At 39.6% G+C, this 27,322-nt stretch overlaps 1 protein-coding gene across 1 annotated transcript; it reads left to right on the top strand.

Annotated features, from left to right (window-relative positions):
- Positions 1 to 17,732: 17,732 nt before the first annotated feature.
- NPY2R (neuropeptide Y receptor Y2) lies at positions 17,733 to 25,848 on the top strand. Its single transcript, XM_006930805.4, has 2 exons — positions 17,733 to 17,870; positions 22,704 to 25,848. Exon 2 carries the CDS (start codon positions 22,713 to 22,715, stop codon positions 23,859 to 23,861), a length of 1,149 nt encoding a protein of 382 aa, XP_006930867.2. The 5' UTR covers positions 17,733 to 17,870; positions 22,704 to 22,712; the 3' UTR covers positions 23,862 to 25,848.
- Positions 25,849 to 27,322: the final 1,474 nt, after the last annotated feature.

Below are 27,322 nucleotides of genomic sequence, written 5' to 3'. Positions count from 1 at the left end.
ATTAACTAACTTCTATTTAACTGGGAAGTACATAATGGATGATCATTTATCACATACAGGCCATTCAGCAAACAAGCAAAACTCACCACCTAGAGCCCCACACATCACTTTAATATCTCTGAAATGTGACAAAAATAACAGTATATATTTATGAACAAGACCCACGAAGATAGCCACTCTGTAATATACTGAACTAAGGACAAAAGTTTTGTATACTAAAGACTATGCTTTATGACCAAGATATCAATATTCCTTCTTACTTAAAAAGTTATCTAGGAATTCAAAGATTATTTATTAACTAGGTTTAATATTAGTCTGAGGTTGTAAAGTTACCTAACAATCTTGGATTATCATGTTTTAAGCTTACACATTAGAAAACATTATGACTGCTGATACAAAACAATTTTTCAGCCCTGTGATCCAATTTAGAGGGACACAATTTTTACATTATCCATAATTATAAATATTTTGTTTTTGATCACTGAAGCAGTATAAGAAATCTAGGCAGTTTAGATGAGCTAGTATAAACTAGTATCAAAACAAACACAAGTCTGGTAATCACATCAGGGAAAAGTCATATAACTGTGCTTTTAAATCACACTTATTTAAGTAATCTGATCTATCTCAGGATTTACCTTGATTACATGAACTTGGATTCTTATTTTTTTAAATACTGGCTTTACTCTTATTTTTTCATTTTTCTTTTTTTTTTTTTTTTGTTTTTGAGAGAGAGATGTGAGTGGGGGAGAGGAGAGGAGCAGGGGGAGAGAGAGAGAATCTTAAGCAGGTTCCGTACTCAGCATGGAGCCCCACCCAGGGTCTCAATCGCACAACCCTGTGATTATGACCTGAGCTGAAATCAAGAGTCAATGTTCAACCCACTGAGCTACCCAGGTACCCCTGAACTTGGATTCTTACATAAAAATATTTCTTAGGTTTCAATGAAAAGGGAATTTTTTCCTAAAAGTCTAACATATGGAAATATGAATAGTTCAGCATCTTTATTTAGTACAAACATGGGGAAATATGAGATTTACATTATTATTCTTATTAGTCTTATTATTCTCTGAAAACCAGTTACAACAAAGCTCCTTTAATTAGAGGAACTTCAAAATCTAATTAATTACTACCTAATGGAAATAGGAAATATTTTACACTCTTACAAAAGATAAAGACTTTGCCTTATTATTGACATGTAAGTACACAACTTTCAACTTCACTCCCATAACCTCAGCTATGGGTAAAGTGAACACAGAACACACTACTCCAGACCTCAAAAAGATGTTCTCTTTTCTAGTGGGCACAGAATGATTCCTTAGTTGATTTGTGTATACAAGTAGATAAATGATCACAAAATAATAAGAAAGTGAATTCCCTGTCACTTATCACACAACAGAGAATAGATCCCCATCATCTTGGTATGGATCATCCAATGGCCAGATCATTGTTTTCTGTTCATTGTTGCCATTATTGAGGAATAACATTTGCTATGTGCAAACTGAAACCAGAATCTATAAAAGACAAGAACTGGAAACAAACAAACAAAAAATCAGTAGGAATAATAAAACCTAGGGTATCAAAGAGTCAGCAAAGGTAAAGTTTGATTGCAAGTTAAAATAATTTCAAAAGGAGAGGAAGTGACAGAAAGAGAGAGAGAGAGATCTCTTGGTTGGCCAGTACAGTGTAATTGGCTCCATTAAGAGAGTTTGGTTGGGGGGCGTCTGGGTGGCTCAGTCGGTTGAGCACCTGGCTTTGGCGCAGGACATGATCTCATGGCTCGTGGGTTCAGGCCCCGTGTTGGCTCTGTGCTGACGGTTCAGAGCCTGGAGCCTGCTTCAGATTCTGCGTCTCCCTCTCTCTGTGCCCCTCCCCTGCTCATGCTCTCTGTCTCTCAAAAATAAATAAATGTTAAAAAAAAATTAAAAAAAAAAAAGAGTGTACTTGGGCATCTTGGTGGTACCTCCACAATCACTAAAGTATAAATTTCAAAAAGTCAAACTAAAATAAGAAACATGAATCACACAAATATAAACGTGTCAAATATTTTATTCAACTTATTAAAAATGGCCAAAACAGTGAGATGATAGGGTTGATTCAGAAAGCATTTGAAGATCTAGCTATTAATAGACAAGTTGATGAAGAAATATTAACATAAGATTTCTAATTTGGTAAAGAAAGCACTTAACGTCCTACAGCAAAATAAGCTACAACCTTTGGGTTATCTCTTGTACCAGAAAGAAATCATTTGCAACTCTACCGGTCAAAAATATATAAGTTAACGTGTAACCTAACTAAGTCTGGGAACTTTAATCAGTTGTAAATAGAGTGTTGAACAAAGAACATTTTCCTAGGTAATAAATTAAACCTTTGGAGGGCCTGGTAAACAATGCCACTGTATATCATTGAAAACACATGCTACTCACTTTTTTTTTTCTGGCCATATTTCACAGTTGTAAATACTTTTTCATAACATCAACTGATGGGCACATCAACTCCAACGGATCTAAAACTAACTCAACTGTCATTCTTTCAAGACAGATTTCTTTCTTTCTTTTTTTTTTTTTGACTTCTTATTTTGATTAAAGCCATCACTATATCCTCAATCATCAAGTTCAAAGTTTGATAATCAAGCTATCCCCTACATCCCTACAAATAATCACCTACTCTAATTCTTTCTTTCTTCCTTTATTTCTGGTCTTTCTTTCTTTCTTTTTGAAAGAGTGGGGTAGGGGCAGAGAGAGAGGGAGAGAGAGAGAGAATCCCAAGGGGGCTCCACACTGTAAATGCAGAGCCCAATGTGGGGCTTGAACCCATGAACTGATGAGATCAGAACCTGAGCCACAATCAAGAGTTTGACACCTAACTGCCTGAGTCACCCAGGCAACCCTAGATATTTCTTTTCCAACCTTTTGAGATCTCCCCTCGAAGTTTCATCCTTGCCATGTTTTTGTGCATATTCCCTAAGTCTCTAGGTCAGTGTTTTCAAACCTGAATGAGTATCAGAATCACGTGGAGAGTGTCAAAGACAGACTCTAAGGTGTCTCTCATTTTCCCTGAATCCTGGTATTCAAGCTCTGTGAAATGTCCTACTCTTGAGTATGGGCACCATGTGGATTATTTCTTACCAGTAGAAGAAGGCAAAGGTGTTGGAAGGTCCCCTCAATGATTATGTTACATAAAATTGTAACTTCCCTCTTGCTAGTAGACTCTCTCCCTCCCTTGGTGGCTTTGATGGAGTAAGCCTCCATGTAAAGAGGCCCATAAAAAGGAGAGAAAGACAGAAGCTTCCAGGCAACAACTAGCAAGGAGCCGGGCAATCAGTCCAACAACCCACAAGGAACCGAGACTTGCTAACAGCCATCTGAGTTTAGAAGCAGATCCTCCCCCAGGAGAGCCTCACATGAAACCCCAGCCTTGGCCAACATCTTGATGGTAGCTTTGTGAGTGACTTGAAAGTGGAAAACCTGGCTAAACCACTCTCCAGTTCTTTTTTTTTTTTTTTTTTAATTTTTTTTTTCAACGTTTTTATTTATTTTTGGGACAGAGAGAGACAGAGCATGAACGGGGGAGGGGCAGAGAGAGAGGGAGACACAGAATCGGAAACAGGCTCCAGGCTCTGAGCCATCAGCCCAGAGCCCGACGCGGGGCTCGAACTCACGGACCGCCAGATCGTGACCTGGCTGAAGTCGGACGCTTAACCGACTGCGCCACCCAGGCGCCCCTCCACTCTCCAGTTCTTGATCCACAGAAACTCTGAGATAGTAACTGTTGTTTTAGCTGAGAAGCTTGTACTAATTTGTTATGCAGCAAGATATAACAATAAGGGCACTTTTAAAAACTACAGGACCTAGTCCCATGTGATTCTTTAAGTTTGGATGAAAACCCTAAATCTGTAGAGTACTTTGAAATTCTCCATGTAATTCTTTTCTTAGAATCTGTCTTTATTGTAAATCACTGCTCTAAGGCATACCCAACCCTTCCAAAAAACTTTCACATAGCTACCAGAATGTTCTTATCAACTCAGAAAATAACAACACTTTTTGTGCGCTTTAAATCTCTCAGTGACCACAGATTACCAACACGATAAAATGCAACTATCTAGCATAGAGTACAAAGCCTTCAATTACGTGGCTACTACATGTTTCCCCCTATAATTTCCTAGTCACTCCTATAAAAACATACCAAACTTCCTGTCAGATCCTTTCATATCTCCATAGGTTTGTGACTGCTGTTTCAACTGCTTAGAATTTCCATCCTCTATCCCAGCTTCCGTCAAATAGCAAACTATTCATTTGTATCTGCAGGATGCAAATAAAATTTCATCTCCTCTATGAATCACACATCTATTATAGGACTTATCACCTTGCAATACAATTAACTTTAATAATTTGTCTCTTGTGCACCAGATTGTCAGCTTTTGTATGGCCAAGGCCTGATTTCATCAATCTCTGTTTATAGCAGCATTGTTAAAGATTAGATCTCAATTGTAGGCACACAGTAAAATTCACGCCACAAAGTCGTTGCTCAGTGAAATCCAGAAAGAGTAAAAAATATGTGTTAAGCCCCAGTTGCTTATAAACTACCAGACCCACCGTCTTGCTGTTGCCCTTATCCTTAACATATGCATTTTTCCTGGTAATTCAAGTTTTTATAAATCAAATAATATGGTTGACTTTCACTACCAAAAGGAATTCTTTAGCAAATATTTTGTTAAGCAAAGAATCCTTTTGAAAGCACAAAGTTATTATCTATGTACTTTAGTCTTTCTTGCTCTTAAGTTATACTGAGTTGTCTCTAAAGCAGAGCTCATCTGAATTTTGCCTTTCAAATTGTATATCTGAACAAAGGCTTTTTTCCTCTGTGTTAGTCTCTGAATACACATCAGGACTAATACCTTGGTTTTTAGATCCCCAGAGGAGAAGATGCAGCTCAAGCTCATACAGAAACTGATTTTAGATGAGTTTTGAAAATGAGGCAATGACAATATAAGAATTGCATGGGTCACATTTGAATGCAAATAAAAATTTTAAAAATTCCAATTTCAAGCGATAGAAAAAGCCATCTTTCTGCTGCCCCTAACCAGGAAAATACTTAGAAGATTATAGAATGATTCTAGTACTTGAAAGTGGCTTAGATGCCCATTTTCAAGTATTAGGTCCTTTAAGTGAAAGGGTCAAGAACATGGCTATTCAGTTTTAAGCTTTTAAGAAAAGCAAGGTATTGAAAACACATGTTGTAATCATGAAGTGGATTAAATAAAGGAGAGGCTACTCAAGAACCAACAGGCAACAATTTCTCTGCCACTTTCCTATTATTTGTGGCCTTACCCTGCCTCTGTCTCCTATTGGTGAGGAGGGGACAGATAGTTAATCAAATGAAGACGCTTGTCATATATTCCCGTTGTCTTCGCAGATATTCCTATGTAATTTTTAAATTAAACACTTGTAATTTGTGCTATCTGTACAAAAGGGTACATACGGTATAGGAATTGGGAAAATGTAAATGAACATTCCATGCATAATTAACCCAGAAATTCATTGAATGACCTAAGTCAGGATTGCCAAATATCAATGGCAATTTACCTGGAATTCATCTGAGTGTTCATTCAGAACTTTAAGATACAAGGTTACATCTACATTGATCAAATGAACAAACAGGTGGGTCAATATCCAAGCCACTTAGAGGAAATAAAGCAAATTGGTATTTCCCCCCATTTTAGTTCTTTAGTTTTTTACACAAAAAGCATTAAAAATGAGTATTGTTTGATTTTTGTTTCCTTCAGGGTTTCAAGGTGGGAAGACAGGTGTTCATCAGGGAGTGAAATAATCACATAAAATGTAAAACTGAAGGTATTCCAAGTGTCGGGAGAGAGACACAAGTGGGTAATTGCTCTCTGACAGAAATATTTGACCTGCGAGGCTTGGTGAGGTACTATTTCCCTAAGGAAGTAACTTCTAGTTCGTGACTTCTAGCTAGAGAATTAATTAAGCAAAGAGATGTATTCCCACGAATTTACACCGGATAATTTATATCTACAAATAATTTTCTCTATGGAAACAAGATGCATTGACACATTAAATCTATATGAGCCATGGGAAGTGAAGCATTTCCCAGCAATCTCTGAAGAACAGAAAAGTCTAAATAATTCAGGTACTACAATTCTATCTCTCTCTCTGCCATTATTACTTATTCATTTCTTTGTTCCCTTATTTGCATATTAACAAGATGCTCCTCTAGATTAGCGCTGGTCAAAGCTAGATATACGTTCCCATGATCTGGGAAGCCTGCTGATTGCTGATCGTATCCCTCACTCCAAGAGATTCACTGGCTGCAGAGTCTGGGGTGAGGTCTGGGAATCTGCATTGCTGTGAGGGACCTCAGATGACTTTGATGAAGGGAAGCCTAGCACCATGGTTTGACAAACATAGCCCTGGTTTATGTAATTGTATTCCACATCTGTATTGTCTCCACTATGCTCATCCAATCGTAATCTTAGTATTATACCTATATAATCCACTCAACAGAAGGCATATTTGCATTTTCTGTATGCTTTCACTGTGACAGGTAAACTTAAGTAAGTAATTGGCATCTCCAAACAAAACAATTTCTTTATCAGATTTGATGTGCTCACAAACCAAGAGCAAGATGAATGAATCAGTCAAAACCCTTATTAGAGCTATTTTTTATACTGCCACATAAGAGAAAACATTTTAAAAAATGCCAGAGGACAGATCGGCTAGAAGAGTATAATACTCTGTAATATTTGCTCTTGCGTATTAGTAGTGTTGAGGGAATAACTCAGTGGTGATAAAGAAAACATAGATTAAATCCCAGGAAATGGAATTTTCACTCAAGTGTGGTCTAAATGTTAAAGGATTGAATTGAACATTGAACATCTTAGTAACTATTTCTAAGAGTTAACGCAAAATCCTGAACAACCACCCACACGTGACCATGTGATTTTCAGAAGGTCAGGAGGTTCTGCTGCTAAAATCTCCAAATAGAAACAAAAGCAGAAGCACATCCCTTCTACACACTGGCTGGTGCTCACCATTCCACCATTAGAGCACCTTTCTCTCTGCTGCACCTTTCTGGTAAGATGGCAGGCAACCCAACACGAATTACCTCTAAGGCTTTCCTGAGAGTAGGTTATGATGGAAGGAAAGAGAAGGAAAAAAACACCAAAGAGAAAATTCACATCCTTTATCTCTTAAACTTTTAAGGGGTTGTGGAAGAGGGAAAGAAAGACAGTGAAGAGAAAGGACATACACTAACATAATTATGTTGAACAGAAGTTGCACAATCGCGGCCTCAAAGAAAATGAAATCGAGGGAGATTATAGATTGAATTCAGGGGAGTTTGGAATGGCTGGAGTGACTGGAAATAAATAGGAGTCTGAGAGAAAGGTGTCTATGGCCTTTTAGTGTGTGATTGTAATTGGGTCTAGATTCGAGTTTGGAGTAGTAGTTTGAATTAGGGAGGAGACAAAGGTAACCACGCCACTAGATCAGACCCTCTCATCTTTGCATTTATAAAGTTCCATGTGCGATTCTAATGTGGGCTCCCTGTTGAGAAGAGCTACCGTGGGCTGTGGTGTTTGAAGAGCACTCTGTGGACAGAACAGTAAATCTATTAATCTTGAGAGATTTCATGAATGTCTGAAGAACAGATTCTATATGTTTCACTTTGCCAGAACCACCTCTGTTAAAATAAACTTTATATGATACATATTTTCATTACTCAAAATAGTAAGGTTAACTTAAGAAAATGCGAGAAGAGGGGTGCCTGGGTGGCTCAGTCGGTTGAGTGTCCGACTTTGGCTCAGGTCATGATCTCACAGCTCGTGAGTTCGAGCCCCACGTCGGGTTCTGTGCTGACAGCTTAGAGCCTGGAGCCTCCTTTGGATTCTGTGCCTCCCTCTCTCTCTGCCCCTAACCCACTTACATTCTGTCTCTGTCTCTCTCAAAAATAAATAAACATTAGAAAAAAAATTCTTAAAAAAAAAAAAGAAAGAAAATGCGAGAAGAAAGATGAAAGAAAAAAACCACATATAGTTTGTATGGCATAAATATAGTTAGCTTTGGAGTATATTTTCCTCCAGTCATTTTTCACAGTCATGATTAAAAATATGTGGTTATACTTTAAAGACAGATTTTTTGCATTTATTTTATTTTTATATTTTAAATTTTATTTATTTCACGAGAGAGAGGAGAGAGACAGCATGCATGCACACGGGAGGGGCAGAGAGAGAATCCCAAGCAGGCTGCACACTGTCAGCGCAGAGTCTGATGTGGGACTCAAACCCACCAAGTGTCAGGTCATAACGTGAGCCCAAACTAAGAGTCGGGCGCTCACTGAGTCACCCAAGTGCATTTTTTGCATTTAAAAATAAATATTTGTTTGCACTAAAATTTTCCACGTTATCATATGGTTTTCCTGGTAATGATTTTAGTAGAACTATAATACTTGTGTTATTATTATATTGTATAGATATCATATTACTGGATAAGCCTAGTCACAACTTGGAGTTTAAGTACTATGCATGATTTAGTACTCACCAGACAAAGTTTTAGTCAACCAGGATGAATAAGCTATATAACTCTACTGTACAACATTGTACCTATAGTCAACAATCATGTATCATATACCTAAGAGAATAAACCTAAATTAAATGTTCTTACTACAATATCATACATACGTACATGCTACTTACGATTTCTGTTATGAAGTGTACCCTCTCTACTTTCTTTTATGTGCCTATGTCTCTTCCTGCCCTCCTTCCTACTTTCCTGTCTAGGAGGAGCTCTCTGTTGTTCATGCTAGGGTGGGATGAAGCAGAACCATTCCAAGAGCTCTGTAAAATATAGGCGCTGCATTCCTACACCTGCACACAAGCTTTTATTAAATCCTTTTTCTGTAAGTGAACGAATAGTTTCCCAATAGTATCTTTCACTGAAAAATAGCTTTCAAATCAAATGTTTCCAGTATTATGAAACTAACATGATTAACTAAATTAAATGAACTCCTCCTACATGAACAAAATGTTACTCGCAGATAGACAAGGCCCGAGGGCAGAAATTTCATGATGACTTCTAGGCCAAAACACAGCTAACAGTGCCATTTATCAGGTAGTTAGGTACAAATAACTTTATAAGCTTGTATGTTCTCAAAGTTTAATAGCCTTTTGCAAGAAGAAATTGCGCATAAATTGAAAGAATGTAATATGTGTTCACTCTTGAATATAGTTCTCCAAGACCAACTTGTGTGCATTACTGAGCAATAAGGCCATGTAGAGAATAGAGGTCTCCAGTCTCTCCTGGGCTATATTGGTCAATGAAAGCAGTGTTGAGAATGTGGTAGTTAAATGTTGGGATTGGCTATCAGGCAATGTTATGCTGTCATATTACCTGGGGTTTCTGAGAACAAGTTTGAGTACTATTTGCATTAAGTAAATCATTATGGGGGAAACCTACCTAAAGTTATTTATTTGTACCTATCACAATCACTGTGTTCACTTAAGTGCAGATGTTGGAAGCACCTCTTCTATTTCCATCATATATTCTTGCCTTAGGACTTCCATTGGCAGAGATGATCTCAGATTTTGCAGTCTAAGATCTCGGATAATTTATGAATTGCAAGCCAAAACAGAAAAATTCATTGTGGAATTTTCTGAGGCTGCTGTTCTTTTCCCAGAAAAGCCCCTCTTTAATGGACGTATTGCACACACATGCATGCACACACGTGCACACGTGTGCACGCACATACACACAAATACATCCAAAATAGTATAAGGCAAAGGGATGTGTGATGACATTTCTCTCAGGTCATTATCAATTCCTTTCCTCCTGGTACACACACGCCTTTCTCTCATGCAGAGGTGGAGTATATGCCTCTTCTCCCATTTTATAAGCTGACCCAAGAGACTTGCTTCAGCAAAAGAATGTAACCAAAGAGATGTTCTAAGACTTGGGAGATTTGATCATAAGAAGCCTTGCAGTTTCTGCCTGGGTCTCGTAGAATACTCTCTTTTAGAAAGTCCTCTCTAGGGGAAGCCAAAAGCTACGCATTAAGTCTGGCAACTCTGAGATTGCCATGTGTGAAGAGAGATACATATGAGGCATCCTCCAGCTACTATGGCAAAGCCAGCCCAGATCCAGGCATGTGAGTGAAGGTACCATCTTAGAAGAGAATCCTACGTCTCCAGCTGAGGCCATGTCAGTCGGAGATGAATTACCTAACTAAGCATTTCCCAAATTTCTGACCCACAATGGAGCAGCATAAAATAACTGTTTTATGTCACTAGGTTTTGGGGTGGTCAGGCAATGAAAAAGCAGAGTGAAATGATTGTATGCTTTTTCAATGTCAGATTGGAGCATTGCCTTAAGAGCCTGAAGATCAGTTGACTTGTCAGGTGATGGTAACTTACTTAATTTGACTTATTATTTACTATCGATTAGAGCCCAGGCTCTATAAGTTTGCTGCAAACTTAGAGAAAATTAAGTTTGATACAAATTTTTAGAAAATTAAGTTTGATTATTGTCCAGTAGAGATGCAAATGATTTCTGTCTGGTGGAAAATATAAGTTTGTAACTTATTGCTTTATTGTACAGCAGGCTATCAACTTGTTTTTTTTTTAATTTTTTTTTAACGTTTATTTATTTTTGAGACAGAGAGAGACACAGCATGAACGGGGGAGGGGCAGAGAGAGAGGGAGACAAAGAATCGGAAACAGGCTCCAGGCTCTGAGCTGTCAGCACAGAGCCCGACGCGGGGCTCGAACTCACGGACCGCGAGATCATGACCTGAGCCGAAGTCGGACACCCAACCGACCGAGCCACCCAGGCGCCCCTCAACTTGTTTTTTTAAAAATATTTATTTTTGAGAGAGACAGTGTGAGCAGGGGAGGGGCAGAGACAGAGGGGATGGGCTCAATGCAAGGTCCGATGTGGGCTCGAACTCACAAACCGTGAGATCATGACCTGAGCTGAAATCAAGAGTCGGGCACTTAAACCAACTAGGCCACCCAGGCACCCCGATCCACCTGTTTTATATCTAAGATCTTAATTCTATGCAAGACTTTGTCTTACACTGGCTAGATATAGGCATCTACCTTTGCGATCCTACTTTAATCCAGCTTTACCATTGTGCTGGTGCTCTTATTAATCAATTAAATATTTGATATGTACTCACTATATATTTTGTTTGAGAATAATGTTTTTAACTTTGAAAACTTCACTTTGACATGTGTGATTGTTCTTCCTCAGAAAGTTCCTCATTGTCTCAGTAGCACACATCCAAGTTAATGCAGTGGAGAAGAAAATGGCATCCCAGTGCTGGGTAAAGCCAAGAATCGTTTCTATCGTTTACACTGAGTTGAGTCACCTCTCCAACAAAGCATTTCCTTAATTCTCCCAACACATAATACTTATAAAAAACAAACAGAAAACTGACCATTCCTTCCTTGTGGCCCCAAATCTATAATGTCAGAGTCTACTAGAGAATCTTACTCTGTTTATGGTACTTCTTTTTTTTTTTTTTTAATTTTTTACTGTTTATTTATTTTTGAGAGAGAGAGAGACAGAGCATGATAGGGGGAGGGGCAGAGAGAGAGGGAGACACAGAGATGTTAGCACAGGGCCCGATGCGGGGCTCAAACCCACAAACCATGGGGTCATGACCTGAGCCGAAGCCAGACATTTAACCAACTGAACCACCCAGGCACTCCTATGGAACTTTTTTATTTAAAAGTCTGTACACCTTCAATGGACTAGAGACAATCAGTCTAGTCTGGACATTGTCTAGTATAGTGTCCGTAACAAATTAGACACTCAATAAAGATTTATTGGTAGGAGTTGTGAGTAATAAAACATTTATATGGATTGTATATACTTCATTTTTATAATAAAGAGTAGTGAGTCCTAAGCTAAGTCTTACTTGCATTATACAATTAATGTTTTAAAAATTTTACCTTGAATAGCCGTTTTACCATCTCCAAAATGATATGTAAAAATTATATAGAAATCTTTGGTTTCTCATCTGTCAAGAGATACCAACAATAATTTCGTATGAGAGAGAGCTTTAATTTTGTTTGCAGTTTTTTGAGAAAAAATTAAAAATTAAATTTGTTTTGAGGGTATGACTCAAAAAATATATATCAAATTATGTCTCTATATGCTACAAGGATAAACACTTATTAAATAAAATTGAAATTTCTAAGAGGGTGCATGTTTCCTCTTTAGCCACGGGCCTTCTGTGCATGTTTCAGATAATCAAATGAAAATTTGCATTGATTAAATTCTGAATTCCACATAAAAATCTCCCTTCCTTTGTTCTATGTTAAAATTTGAACTGTGAATCATTTGCATTTAAATATTCTTTTAAATGTGGTTCCTTACCAGTCTCAGTATCCTTTGGATGATCACTGAAAGATAAAAATCTCAGCAAAATGCTGCATATAGCGCTTACAATCCTGTTTAATCACGTTGAATCTGCAATTAAAAATTCAAAACAAAAATAACTCCAAATCCATAGAAATACAAATCATAGCAAATGATATTTATGCTCAACTTAGGATTTAGCATACATTTCACTTTGAATGACTAGTTGCTTTTCTTGAATGAGACACCTGTCTTCATAACATACTGCTGCCCACAAAATTTTTAAGAAAATCTAGCCCATCAGCTTTGTGAAACTATTTGTTGACCACTTCTTATCCATTCACACGTTTACTGGTCCACTTGTTACAAACAAACCAAGTTTGTAAGGATGTAGAAGGAAGTACAGCCTTTTCATCACAAGTGCGATTAGACTGACCAGTTTTTAAAAACTTAGTTTATTTAAAGACTTATTAAAAAAGTTAACACACTTCCAGCTCCATTCATATAAACTAGTCTCTTTTTTCTATGTCAAGTTGATGCAACTTCCATCATATCTGATCAGTTATTAACTTCACTCCCACTGTGCTTTTTTCCTGCCTGAAAGGAAAGGTGGGCACACATCCAATCAGAAATCTATTTACAACCAATTGAACATCACTATTATAACCAAATGGCCATGAGGATATCTAGGTTCCATAATTTTTACTACAAGGGAGTATTATTGAAACTTTACAAAGAATTTCTGTAAGGACCTAATAAACCTGAGGATAAATAAATAAATAAATTTATGAGCATTTATTTTTATTTTTTTTTAAGGTTTACTTATTTTTGAGAGAGACACACACACACAGTGTGAGCAGGGGAGGGGCAGACAGAGAGGAGACAGAGAATCTGAAGCAGGCTCCAGGCTCTGAGCTGTCAGCACAGAGCCCGATGCGGGGCTCCAACTCACAAACTGAGAGATCATGACCTGAGCTGAAGTCGAACGCTTAATCGACCGAGCCACCTAGGTGCTCCTATTGAACGTTTGAATAAAGCAAGACAGAATCATTTTCAAATATACTAAACACTGTAACTAACTGTTAAGTTAATGTGATTATTATTTCCTTACTAGGGACTTGTCATTAGGCTCTGTTTGTTTAGTCTGTGTTAAGTACATTATTTTATTAGCTTCACTGAGCTTTTCTTCCATTACTGGGGTTTAGAGAATTCCTTGCTTGGGCTTGCTACTCTCTTTTGGTGCTATAATCTTCTTCCTTTCCTAGGCTGCTGTCCTGACTTATGGAGCTTCTTTCTTTCTTCTTCTGGAATCAGCTTCCACATTCCAGCTGCACCACACTGTTTTGTTCTGTGATTTAGGTTGGTTTGGTATGAGTTGAGAGTTACTTAATAGTCTTTCAGGGAAACTTGACATTAAGGTGAGAAAACAAACAAACAAACTAGCTTTCTGGCAGAAATGACCCCAGGAGGACTTTCCATTAGGAACCAAAACATACTTATTCTTCTTGGTGTTTTTGAAAAATTTTTAGATGTAAAATTCACTCTCTAAGTTGTACTAGCCACATTTCAAGTGCCCAATAGCCACGTGTGACTGGGTGGCTACCTTACTGGGCAATGCAGAGATAGAACATTACCATCACTGCAGAAAGTTCTATTGGACAGTGATGTTTTAGATCATGTGTATTCGTTTCTTTGCTTTTTTTTCTGTTTTCTCTTTTTATAGTGTAAACAATGAAATTATTTGCAACTTGGGGGAAGCTTCCTTGCTTTCAAAATAAATTTAGATGGAAGGAAATCCATATCATCATGTACTTTATCTAAAGTAAGTGCATCACAAGTGGTTTTCTCTACTGATGTTATCTAACTTCGTCTTTTTTGACAAAGAGTTTGTCTGAAATTTCTTCATTGTAACTATATAAATACTGATTGTTCAGTTATTGACCAGGTCCTTTACTTCAGAGTCTCATTGGGAATATCTATTCAACCAGAAGTGGAAAAGAAAAACACTTACTTGGCAATTAATCTTTGGTTGTATTCCTTTTATATTCATGTGCGCTGAGGAATGGTCTGTGGGGTAGGGGAAATGATAATAGAGTTATGTTTTAGGTATTTTAGGAGGTTTATCAAACCTCACATACTAATATCAGATATTGGAGGCCCACAGGCCAGGCTGCAGGTTTTGCTCTATCTATCCGTGTCTATTTATTTTGGCCCACTTGGGGGTTTGACTTTTATTTTTAAAAAACCTTTTCTTTCAATATTTTAATTTTAGAGAGAAAGAACATGAGCAGAGGAGAGAGGCAGAGGGAGAGGGAGAGAGAGAGAGAGAGAGAGAGGAGGGCTCGATCCCACAACCCTGGGATCATGACCTGAGCCAAAATCAAGAGTTGGATGTTCAACCTACTGAGCCATCCAGGCATCCAAGGGGTTTGACTTTTTTTAAAAATTAGTTTCCTTCATTTAAAATTGGAAAGATTTTTAAGAATATGCATTTTTGTTCTCTTCAAATGTCAGATCTGACAATACTGAATTGAGATTTTTGCAGGGCAGCTCAGTGGAATCAGCAGCCTCCTCCTTCAGAAAAAGCTTGTACTTTTGGGCCCTCACGGGTGTGGCAGTGCCCACCACTCCCCACCGTCTCCCACAACTTAGCTGGGCATTTATGTCACTGGCCCAGGCCAGGTAGGCATCTGAGTTTGAGTCTGTTCCCTATCTGAGGAACAACCAACATATATTCTTCTTAGCTGTGGAATTGCCTGAGAAATTCCGTGATTTGACACAACAGAAATCAGGCAGCAATAATCCTGTCCCGTCTCCCTATGGATCAATCCATATTTCACCACTCCTTCCACAAACTTCTACCAGTGTCTTGATAGGTTTTATTGGCATTCATCAGAGTGGTTCATTGTTATGATAGCACACAGTGTTTCAGTCAGACCTGAATGCACAAAAATGTCATGAGTTCATTGCCAAAGCTATCCTTGATAATATGACACACAATAAAGCAACTTTAATTTCAATAAATCCATTTTTTCATCCAATTCTGTACTTTATTGGGAGAGAGAGAGGTCATTTAGTCTTCTCAAAGTTGCTGACGAGATGTCTGTGGAACTATGGGTGTTTCCTAAGACACGCATGTCTGTAAGGGAATAAGATAAATATTTGTATAAGACTGCTAGGCTGCTTTTAAAAGGCAGTTGTATGGGAGGCAAAAATGTTTGTAGAATCAATGTCATCGAAGTCAGTCAAACCCTCCGAAGCAATTAATCTGATTGCTCTTCTGTGCTTTCTATATGTTTTTGTGGTTGTTGTTTCAAGCCACTCCTACTCTTCTAAAATTACAACTCCTGGGTACAGAGTTCACTATTCACAGGTGCAAATATATTAGGAAGCATGGAACCTGTTGCACAAAACACAGGCGTGACAAGGAATATTTCCCCAAGTTAAGAAATATTTACAAAAATATTTTAAGTAGAATTATATGGAACATCTTGTATATTTCCAGTTCAGTTTACTTTTCTTTCATGGTAACTGAGAAGCCCAAGCTGCTTTGTTTTATAAATAACGTCTGTGCTCCTGTAGGCATAATTTTACATTAACCAGATAATCAATTTCAGATTAAGCTGTATAAAGATACTTATACATGCAATATTATGAAGGTGTGGGCAAGCCCAGAAAAGACTGAAAATCCAATCTTCTTTAGGGGAAGCCATAACTAATATTTTTGGAAAGAATATTATTTTGAGTTGTTTAAACTGTTTTTTTTTTTTCTATTTAAGAGAAATTCCAAGTGAACTGAGTATGGCCATCGTCACTTCAGAAATAAAGACACTGATGAATAGAGGGAAAGTAATGTGTGCAAAACCTCAACATGCGCTAGTTAGGAAAGACTTTGGTTTCCAATTTCAGGCCTTTGTTTTCCTAACTTGGCAGGATCTGCTTCCCCCTCTAAAACTGAACAAGGGACAGAGAGGCTGGTTGCAAATTTCTATAAGGAATGGTTCTAACTAGAGTTTCTGGGAGGAATCCCGAGGAAACAGACCCCTCAGCGTCGTGGACTGATGCCACAACGCTGTTTTGCTCTGATCCACTAACTCAGCTTGATGGCTCAAGGTATTAACAAGGCTTCGCCACAAAAAGATTAGAGTATTCCACAGGCACTCACTCATCCTGGCATTAGTGGCTTGGGTCACGATCAAAGAGCGAAGGATCAGGAAGTCAACTAACTGGAGAAAGATTGTTTGCCACCCATTGTTTTCTCTTTCTATTCTACCTTTTGCAGGAAGACAGAGTGCACATCACACACGCTGCCCGCCGGCTTTTGAATCTGAACTCGCAATACCCAACGTGTAAACTGTCAGCAGACACCCGTTAGGGGAATTGTCAGTGGTGGGCAACAGGCATCTGAACTCGTTTTACCTTCCCGTGGGAGCGCGGCGACGGCTCCAGCCCCTGGTGTGAGTGCCCTGGGTTTGTCCTTGGCGCAGTTGTGCGACGCTCCTCTGTGGTTCTGCGAGGGTCCGTGTCCCCACTCTGCTCCTATGAGCAAACAAACAAACAAAAACAAACAAGCAAAACAAGAAGCAACTCCTGGCTGGAAGTTGTGGGGTTTTCTCAGCCCTTCCAAGGCACGGCCCTCTGCCTCCACATCTGCCTCCCTCCAGCTCGAGGTCTCCTGTTGCTCGCTGCGCCGTGACCTCAGCACCCTCGCCCGAACCTGAGTCCCCCCGCTCCGCCTTCGCCTTCTCCCTCGACTTTCCCTGGCTGATTTGGTGAACCCCGAATCTAGGAGCTTTTTGCAGGGCCATCTCTCGCGGAACGGAGAAGCGGAGAGCAAAGGAAGGGGTTCGTGGAAGGGAAAGGAGGTTGGAGTGGTGTAAACGGCCAGAATATCACAATCGGGGGTCGCCAGAGACAGGGGTGAAACTAGAAGTTGCAGGCGATAGTTGGGATCCGCGAGGGGGCGCCGCTCTGAGTAGGGTCCCGCTGCGCGGGCTTCGAAACCTGGAGACAGCGGCGACACCGTGGACGCTGTCCCCCTCCCTCGCCGCGGAAACTTCCCGTCCAGCTTTCTGCGCGGCAGGACCCTCGCCCCCCGCCCTTCTGTACCTGTTGTTGTTGTTGTTGTTTCTCCCAGGGAAGGGCTGCCTCTCCCCGCATCCCCGTGCCCCCGCCCCCCCACCAGCCTCGCATCCTCACCAGCGCAGCCGACTGCTCTGTGCCGCGCAGCGCGGTGCCCCAGCGCGCTTGGCCCCGGAGGTCGGCGGTAGAGCGGAGCAGCGCCAGCTCGCAGCGGCTCGACTGCCCGGCGGACGCCGCGCTCCGCCGCGCTTCCGCGCGCCGCTGGCGGTCCTGCACCATCGAAACGGACAGAACTGGGCTTGCGTCTGGGGACCTTCCAGTGCCCTCTTCAGCTCCGAGGGCTAGATAATCGTTGCACGGACGGGCCGTACACGTCTTGCTTCCACGTCTCAGCAGAAACGCCAAGACCGGGTAAGTAAGTATAAGTCCTAACTCTGATTCACACTGGCGAACGAGAATACCCCCAAAGAAGAGCTCTGGTCCTGAGAAGAGGGTATGGGGGAGGTCCTCATGAGTGTGGGGACTTTTTTTCTCTCATTTAGACTGAAGGTGGGGGTTGGGGTGATAGCCATCCCCATTTTCCACTTTCGCTAGAATTTTCCCTTTCTGCTGAAGGTTCTTCATTATTTCCTTGACCCTTCTTAGAGAGAGGTTATCATCTTTCCAGAGCAGCAAGTTGTTACTATTTCTCTTAAAAAAAAAAAAAAAAAAGAAAGAAAAGAAAATCAAACACCTGTCTAAAGCAGGAGGTCATCTTGAATTCTCCAAAGCTGTTCAAGAATGAATACATTTATTTAAGCACTCACTGGTTTTGCACCAGAAGGGCTCACCCACTGGGTCGGAGCATATGGTGCACAGGGAGGAGGCAAAAGTAAAAGCTTTAAGACGTTTTGCAATAGGGGCATGTCATTTACACGCAATCACATGAAATAGACCATGCTATTTGCAAGGAAAGGCCAGAAGTTCAAACATAGGGAAAGTAATTTATTACCAGACTCTTCAGTGAGTATTTTCAACTTTCTGCTTGTGAACCAAACAGCCTTGTCTTATATGCAGCATTCTTGGAGTCCACTCCCCTCCCCCAGGACTAACCAGTATAGAGTATGTAGCATGATTTCTGGGATTTTTCCCTGGGACAAATGCCTGGAAGGTGTTGTGATTGACCAGATGTTAAGTTTTACTAAAGCCAATCTGTGGCAATAAAGGTACTGTTGCAAAAAAAAAAAAAAAAAAAAAAAGCCCCACAAATTTAAACATGCAGTGAAAGTATAAACTGGTTTGTCACTCAGGTGATTTGAAGTTCTTTATCTCTGGAAGAAAAAAAAAGAAACTTGAAGTCATTTTCCTATTCCACAAACAGGAAAATATTTCTGTAACAGAATCTCTAAAGATTCACTTGTTCAAGAAAACTGCACCATTCACAGTTCTTAAAAGACCCGACTGATGTGAATGCTTTATATTGTCTTGTTTCAAAGAAAGAGTTTTTCCCTCACCTACTTATCTTTTAATGTTTGTGCTTTTGAGTTTAAATCAGTCAGCTCCCTCTATGTATCTCTTTTCCTCTTCCACTTTTCCAGAAGCCTAAACATGAAATGATGCATTCTCTGGGCAATCCTCTGCCCTGGCTGAGGGCCAGCAGTGTGCTTGAGAACTGTGATTGGTATCCATACGCTAATTGCCTGTAGATCAATAACCATTCCTGCAGAGAAGTTTTAAATAAAGGGGCTTTGAAATGAAGAAAATGGAACTGAACAGGAAAAGGAAAACAAGTTAATAAACAAACTCATATCCTTCTATCTCAGGCTTACTCTCAATTTAGCTTGTGGCAAACCTCAAACTCAGACCTCATGGAGTCTTGTTAATCCTGTTAATGACTTGTCAGCATTGATTAATTGTACTCTGTAAAGTCTCTTTTAGTTTAAGGGAGAAGGTGTAGCCTATTAAATATACACTCCGAGATTTAGATAATTAGTTGCACTTTTCCCCCTAATTTCTAAAGAATGGAGGCAAATACAAAAGAGAGTCAAGGCTCTTTGGAACATGCTATTTGAAATTTATGCAGACAGAACTAGAAAATATCAGTAAAGCAAAATATGAGTATATGGAATTCTCTCTCTCTCTGCAGTAAGGCTCCTTGAAAGGTTGTGTGTGTGTGTGTGTGTGTGTGTGTGTGTGTGTGTGTGGTAGGCCCCTCAGATAGAAAGTTTCCTTATGGTCTATACTGACTGGCAGTTTTTAATGCTCTAATCAGGGATTGATTTAAGAGGGATCTTGGAACAATTTTCTTGCAGGGGTGGTTACCTAAGAACAAGAAAATAAGCTCAAGGATGTCATATCAGAACAAGGAATTATGCTTTCCTGTAGCTTCTTATTTGTTTTGCCAAATTACTGGGTGCTGTTAACATGTTAGCGTGCTAAGGATTACACAATGGATGGAAAAGATCCAGTTTCTGTCCTTAAAGAGATTGCTGTGGTGGGGGAATGATTGCATTGGGACTTGTGCTTCTTGTAGTATTAGAAGTCAGCACAAATTGTTGGGTAACCGAGAGGCTTCCCAGGTCAGAACGGGAAAGCAGAGAGGCATGAGAAAAGCTGATGTATTGAAGGAATCCGAAGTAGTTTAGTACGACAGAAGCATAAGATACCTATTGGCGTGTCAGGAGAGATGAAGCCAGAGGGTAGGTAGGCAGGAATGGGTTCAAGAAGAGCTTTGAATGTCATATAATGGAGTTGGGATTATCTTCTGTAGGCTGGTGCAGAACCATTAGTGGGAGAGCAAATTAATGAAATCATGTATGCCTGGTATCAGCAGATCATGCAGAACAGAACCTATTCAGGAATGTGAGGGAGGGAAAATTAAATGTGGAGAATTGATTACACAAGTGATGGAAGCCAAACAGAGGATATTGAAGCCACTCAAAGATTAGCAAGAACACAGAGTCATTAGTACCTCCAGCCAGAGAGACACAGGGAGTAGGTGGTGTGACCAAAGCCCAGGCACCAGGGCCAACCCCTGGAAATAGAATCACTAGGATGGCACAGAGCCCAGTGTGGGGCTCGAACTCACGAACTGTGATATCATGACCTGAGCTGAAACCAAGTCTGATGCTTAACTGACTGAGCCACCCAGGTGCCCCTTAGACTGATTTTATACACCTTTCTCACGGGTCCTCATCATTCCTACCACATTGGCTTTGTCCTTGATTTCTTACCACAATTACTCTAATAGTCTTGTGACTTACCTCACTTCCTCTTCTCATTCATTTTTTCATTCATTCACTTAGCAATAATAATTGAGCATGTGCAAAATGCCAGGCATGGCTTCACCCTCGTGATGCTTACACTTATTATAACATGCATTTAGCAAGCATTTAAAAACCTATGCCAGGAACCAGGATTTGTGCGGGAAGAGGGGAGGAATAACAACGGGGTAGTGCCTCCACTCTCAGGCTCTTGCCTTTTACTAGAAAGAGCCTACTCCGGCATTAAAATGGTCTTTCTGAAATTCGAATGTGATCATATCATTTCCCCCATGTCTCCAGATTGCTGAAAACAATATCATATGTTGGTTTCTAATGTGAAATTCTTTTTTCAAGTTTGTAAAAACATCCAGAGCTCAACATCTTAGTAATTTTCGAATGTATTCACAATGACAAAAGGCTGCTGTCATTAATTCTGAACCTCTTTTAAATAAATTTGGTTTTTATTAATCATAATAGCATCTACCTACATTGGTAGGTGAGTCATATTTATTCAGCCCACAGACAACGCCTAGTTGGGCCCTCAGCTCGATTCCTTACCCTTCCTCTAGAGGGCTGACTCCTGCAGACTAGATTTTCAGGCTCCCAAGTAACCGGGCACTTGGCTGAGTTTGGTCATAGGAGGCATTGGCAGGTAATTAGAGGGCAGAGGAATGGAGAATCCTCTGTATTCTTCTCCTTCCCTCTCTCTTCTGGGCAATGCCTCAGTAGCCTCTCTCTGGATCTCGTTCCCACAGTACTAGTCCATAGTGATTCTATTTCCAGTGGATAGCCCTGGTCACTAGGTACTCTGCATTTAATTTTCCCTCCCTTACATTCTTGAATAGGTTCTGTTTTGCACGATCTGCGGATACCATGCATACATGATTTCATTAATTTGTTTGGGATTCTCTCTCTCCCTACCCATCTCTTTCTGCCCCTCCCCTGCTTGCACTCTCTTTCTCTCTCAAAATAAATAGATAAACTTAAAAAAGTCAGTCTGAGGGTTCTCTTAAATGTGGAGACTAAATGAGTTGACAAAGTCTAGAATGGTTACCTGCTTTTTAACCTTCCCCATGGTGTAATCAATGGGGATAACATTGACTGAAGTAGGGCATGCAGAAAGGAAAGTCTTGAGGGCGTGCAATTGGAGAAGAAAAGTGTCAAAACTTTTATATTTAGAGGTTAGAGAGAGAGAGATGCTTCAGATTTGGACATATTTTTTTTCATGTAGATCCTGTGTGGGATTCTGCTGTGTGTCAGTAGGAAGTTTATTTCAGATCTTCAAAAAAAGCAACTGTTTTACACAGGCTACCTAGTTTTAACACTAACCCAAACACTAGAAAAAATGGCTATAAAATGGAATATGCTCAGTTTATATTTATGTGTTCTATGCTATACTTCCAAAGTCCAGGCCCCACTCAAAGGGCTTTAATATTTTTCTCTTTTCTGTGAAATTTGTTGCTATAATTACAAATTTGAAGCAGTTAAGATATTGAGGGTAATTTTCTTTGTCTACCTTAAAATAAATTTGAAGACTTAATAGAAGTTATAAAATTAATCGGTAAAGTTTGTAACATTTATCCCACTCAAAATCGATAGACTCAATTTGGTAGCATTCACACTGGATTTATGTCTACACTATAGGTATTACATTTTACTGTTGTAATATACATTTCAGGGACCTGGTTTAATTCATCCATATTTGTGAGTAAACTATTATAATGGTCCTGCTTTATTAAAATGTTACACTATGCGCAGTTACAGGGATCAGGGGACATGTATTTTGAGCCCTAACCAAAATGAAACCAATCCATTTGTGATATTCCTTTGCGTCACCCTTGTGTTTTCCTTGCTCCATGTTATTTCTTCTCCTTCCCCTCTTCCTCCTCCTCCCCCTCCTCCCCTTCCCCCTCCCCCTCCTCTTCCTCCTCTTCCTTCTTCTTCTTCTTCTTCTTCTTCTTCTTCTTCTTCTTCTTCTTCTAATTGTATATTCTTGTGCTAGGTGCTGAAAATGGGCCCAGTAGGTGCAGAGGCTGATGAGAACCAGACAGTGGAAGAAATGAAGGTGGAGAAGTACCATCCACGGCAAACCACTCCTAGAGGTGAGCTGGCCCCTGACCCTGAGCCAGAGCTTCTAGACAGCACCATGCTGATTGAGGTGCAGATTATCCTCATATTAGCTTATTGCTCTATCATCTTGCTCGGGGTAATTGGAAACTCTCTGGTGATTCACGTGGTGATCAAATTCAAGAGCATGCGCACAGTAACCAACTTTTTCATTGCCAATCTGGCTGTGGCAGATCTTCTGGTGAACACCCTGTGTTTGCCATTCACTCTTACCTACACCTTAATGGGGGAGTGGAAAATGGGTCCTGTCCTGTGCCACCTGGTACCCTATGCCCAGGGCCTGGCAGTGCAAGTGTCCACGATCACCTTGACGGTAATTGCCCTGGACCGGCATCGTTGCATTGTCTACCACCTGGAAAGCAAGATCTCCAAGAGAATCAGCTTCCTGATTATTGGCCTGGCCTGGGGCATCAGTGCCTTGCTTGCAAGCCCCCTGGCCATCTTCCGCGAGTACTCGCTGATTGAGATTATTCCCGACTTTGAGATTGTGGTCTGCACTGAGAAGTGGCCTGGTGAGGAGAAGAACATCTATGGCACCATCTACAGTCTTTCTTCCTTGTTGATCCTATACGTTTTGCCTCTGGGCATCATATCTTTTTCCTACACTCGTATCTGGAGTAAACTTAAGAACCATGTCAGCCCTGGAGCTGCTAATGATCACTACCATCAGCGAAGGCAAAAAACGACCAAAATGCTGGTGTGTGTGGTAGTGGTGTTTGCAGTCAGCTGGTTGCCTCTCCATGCCTTCCAACTCGCTGTTGACATTGACAACCAAGTCCTAGACCTGAAGGAGTACAAACTCATCTTCACCGTGTTCCACATTATCGCCATGTGCTCCACCTTTGCCAACCCCTTTCTCTATGGCTGGATGAACAGCAACTATAGAAAGGCTTTCCTAGCAGCCTTCCGCTGTGAGCAGAGGTTGGATGCCATTCACTCTGAGGTGTCTGTGACGTTCAAGACTAAAAAGAACCTGGAGGTAAAAAAGAACAATGGTCCCAATGACTCTTTCACAGAGGCTACCAATGTGTAAGGAAGCTCTGGTGTGAAAATATGCAGATGAATTCCGACCAGAGCTATAAATCGGTTGAGAAGGGCTCCCGGGTGCATCCTGATTTCCCATTTTAAGGCAGGAGAAGAGGATCCGAGTGGAAGCAATTGCAGTGTGATCTGTGGAAAGAAACCTGGTTGGCAGAGCCTCCGTGAAAATACTCCTATTCAAAGATAGGGCAGTGAACAGTTTGCTTATAGTTGCTTGGATGGTAGGTCAAATTAGGAGTAAAAGCAGAGGAATGCTTTTGACTATTTCTCAGAGTGAAGGAAACCTGAACAAGGAATCAACATGACATCAGCATTGCTAGAAGTGGTTGGCTAAATAAATTGCCTTTCAAATCATATTAGGGCATGGACTGGGGGTGATGTGCTACTCACTGCCCCCTCATCTGATGAAAGGACTACCCAACACCAGTTTCCCTAGGGAGCTGCAGGCTCTTCTGTATTTTTTTTTTTTTTTAATTATTCCTCCTATGGACCAATCCTTCAGGGAACGTTATCAGCTATTTGAATGACTTCCAGGTGATAAACTGAAATTTGCTATATAATTAGTATTTTGGCGAGTGATGAGGGAAATCTTTAACACTGACTTCACCAGGTGTTCTTAAAACCAAATACACATTTAGTGAAAAGTTTCTCCAACTCAAAATTGAAGGCTGAAATTCTCAGTTTTAGAAATGTAACCCATCATTTAGCTTCTCATTTCAAGTTGTTGCTGCTTTGTAAATACTATTTATGTGACAACAAATGAACATACAGCTCAATACTTTTAACCATTGCTAACTGTTATAACTTTCTGAACATGTATTATGCCTATGTTGGAGTTGAATTTGTCTTCACTAAAATTGATTCAGATTAAAAAATAATTTTTGTGGCATTTTGCCACATTTTGTGGTTATTGGTAAACAGTTTTTGCACGGATACATAGCTCTATTGTGTTTACAGAACACTGTAGTGTTATTTTTTGAAATTCATCTTCCATGGACGTGGAATTCATTTTCCATGGTTCATGATTAATAAAACAATATAATTTCATCAAAATGGAACCCATCTGGTAAGAAATATTAAAAACACTGCATGCATTCCACTTTGCAAATGTTCTATTTGGACCAATTTCAACATAAATTATCCTCTTCTCAAAATAATTAGCTATGTATTTTTGGATAACTTATGAATATATACATAAGAAAATTTTACCTATAAATAGTGGAGTGTAGACGCTATAGTACTCTTCATTGAATGATTTTGTGAATACTATTTTTATTTCAATAGTACCCAGTCAAAGATGCTTAAAACCCTAGTATGTTTATGAAAACACACTGAGATGTGAAAATAGTTGTACTTCTTTGGATTCTGTTAAAGAAGTTTCATTGCAATCATATTTTTGTCAGTATGACTGAATTTGGGAATAGATTTCTTAAAGTTTAAAAAACTTCAGCATGAATATTACGTTTAGGTACAAACATGAGCTTCATGAACGGAGAGAGTTCAACTTTACGGATATATTTAAAAGTCATACTGTGGCTCTTGTTGAATTATTTCCGATGTAGAAGTAAAGATCTCGAAGTGGGCTGTACCTCTGGAATACTGAAAGAGAATGAAAACAGTGGAAGACTAATTAAGAAGCAAACAAAAAATAATATATATATGTAATGTACCATGTAACGGACAAATTCATTTTTTTTTTGTGGGACTCTACATAACTGTTCAAGAAAAAACTTTTTGTCCTTTAAAAAGCAATTAGTTTGCTTAAGATGCTAATAGATAATTGTGGTTACAATGTTTTGTTTTGTTTTCCCTCTTGGAGAATTCTTACCCTGTAAGGAATGCGTATGCCACTGTATTACCAGTTGTAGTAGTAAATTATTAGAATCATTTAATGATCCAGTTAATACTTGTGATGTAATTAATCTTTTTATGTTGTGATTTTATCTGTTGAAATAAAAGACATTGGGAAATTAGAGAAATTGCGTCATATTTTATATCGAAGTTTCTGTCCAAAGCGAAATCGTAAGCCTCTGGCACAACCAAAAGAAGGAAAATAATGGTGGCTTCTAGGCAGTTTAGCTTTCTTTCTTTCCTGTACTTGAACGTGAGTGAATGGATTCACTCCTATGGCTGCAGTTATAGTCCGTATTTTGACAATGTTTGAATCTTTAAGACCAGACCTTTCTTCTAAACTAACTTCAAACCTGTATGTATCCCTATCAGCTGACTGGACACATCTACATGGGTATCTCATCAGCAAATTAAATCCAACATGTCTACAACAGAACCTGACATTTTGATCCACACCCCACCTCACCTCCACTTTGTTTTCCTGTATTTCTGTCCTCTGTCCTAATCATGACACTGCTACTCATCTAGTTCCCCAAGGTCTTATACTTTGGGGTCACCCTTGACTCTTGGGTCTCTTTAGTACACATGTCCAAACAATTCCCACATTTTGTTCTAATTTCTAGATGTTCCTTGAATCAATTCATTTTTCTTCATCCCTATGCTCCCCACCATAGTACAAGTTGTGATTATCTTCTCAGACCTGTATTTTCTCGCCTCTGGTTTAATGTTGCAGCTTCCTAATTGGTCTCTATATCCGGTCATCTTCCTATCAAATCCAACTTTTACCCACTAGCCAGAGTGATTTTTCAGACCCTGGAATTTTATCACATCACTTTCCTGATAACTCTTCAATGTCTCCTCATCATAGTTATGAAAAAGTAAAAATCTTTTTATGACTTGGAAGGCTATTTAGTACCTGACTCTACCTCTATGTTTTATCCCTTGCAAATTCTGTTTCTATAATCTTTGATGCTAGATTTTAAGCATATGAGGGCAGGGGACAGGGACTGGTTTAATTATTGTGGTATCACAGGTACTTGCAGCTTCTGGCATCAAGTTTGTGGTCAATAAAAGGAAACTAAGTCAATGAGTCAAGGAAATACTAAAGCCAAGATTTGAAGAAAGATTTTTAAGATTGTAAACCATAAACTTTTCCCAGTTTTATTATACAACATACAGGAGAGTAGAGTTTTAGCCATACAGGAGTCAAGTAAAGGTGTATATTTGTTCAGGATTAGGTTTTTTTTGAAGACCATTAAGTATAGACACTTGCATAATTAGAAAGGGCTCTATACATACATATAATTTAGGGTTCACTAAAAATTATCTAGAACGTTGCACAAGGGAAGCATGGAAGGGCCAGTAAACTGTACTAGTCATGATTCAGATAGCTAAAGAGAAGCCATGCTAGGTATTTATAGCAAAAAGTCATTTAATACAGGAAATTAAAGTATTGGAAAATCACTGGAAGAACTGGAGAAGTGAAGGTTAAGAAGAGCTTCCACTGGCATTGAAGAAACCAGGAAGCACATAATTGTATGAAACCACTGCTAATGCCTACAACAGAGAGCGGATGATACACAGGAAAGAGTTCAGGTTTAT

This window comes from Felis catus, chromosome B1 (assembly GCF_018350175.1).
Source record: "Felis catus isolate Fca126 chromosome B1, F.catus_Fca126_mat1.0, whole genome shotgun sequence".
In the NCBI taxonomy this organism is placed as follows: domain Eukaryota; kingdom Metazoa; phylum Chordata; class Mammalia; order Carnivora; family Felidae; genus Felis; species Felis catus.
The sequence above is the reverse complement of the archived record's forward strand: the minus strand, read 5'-3'. Positions and strand labels throughout refer to the sequence as shown.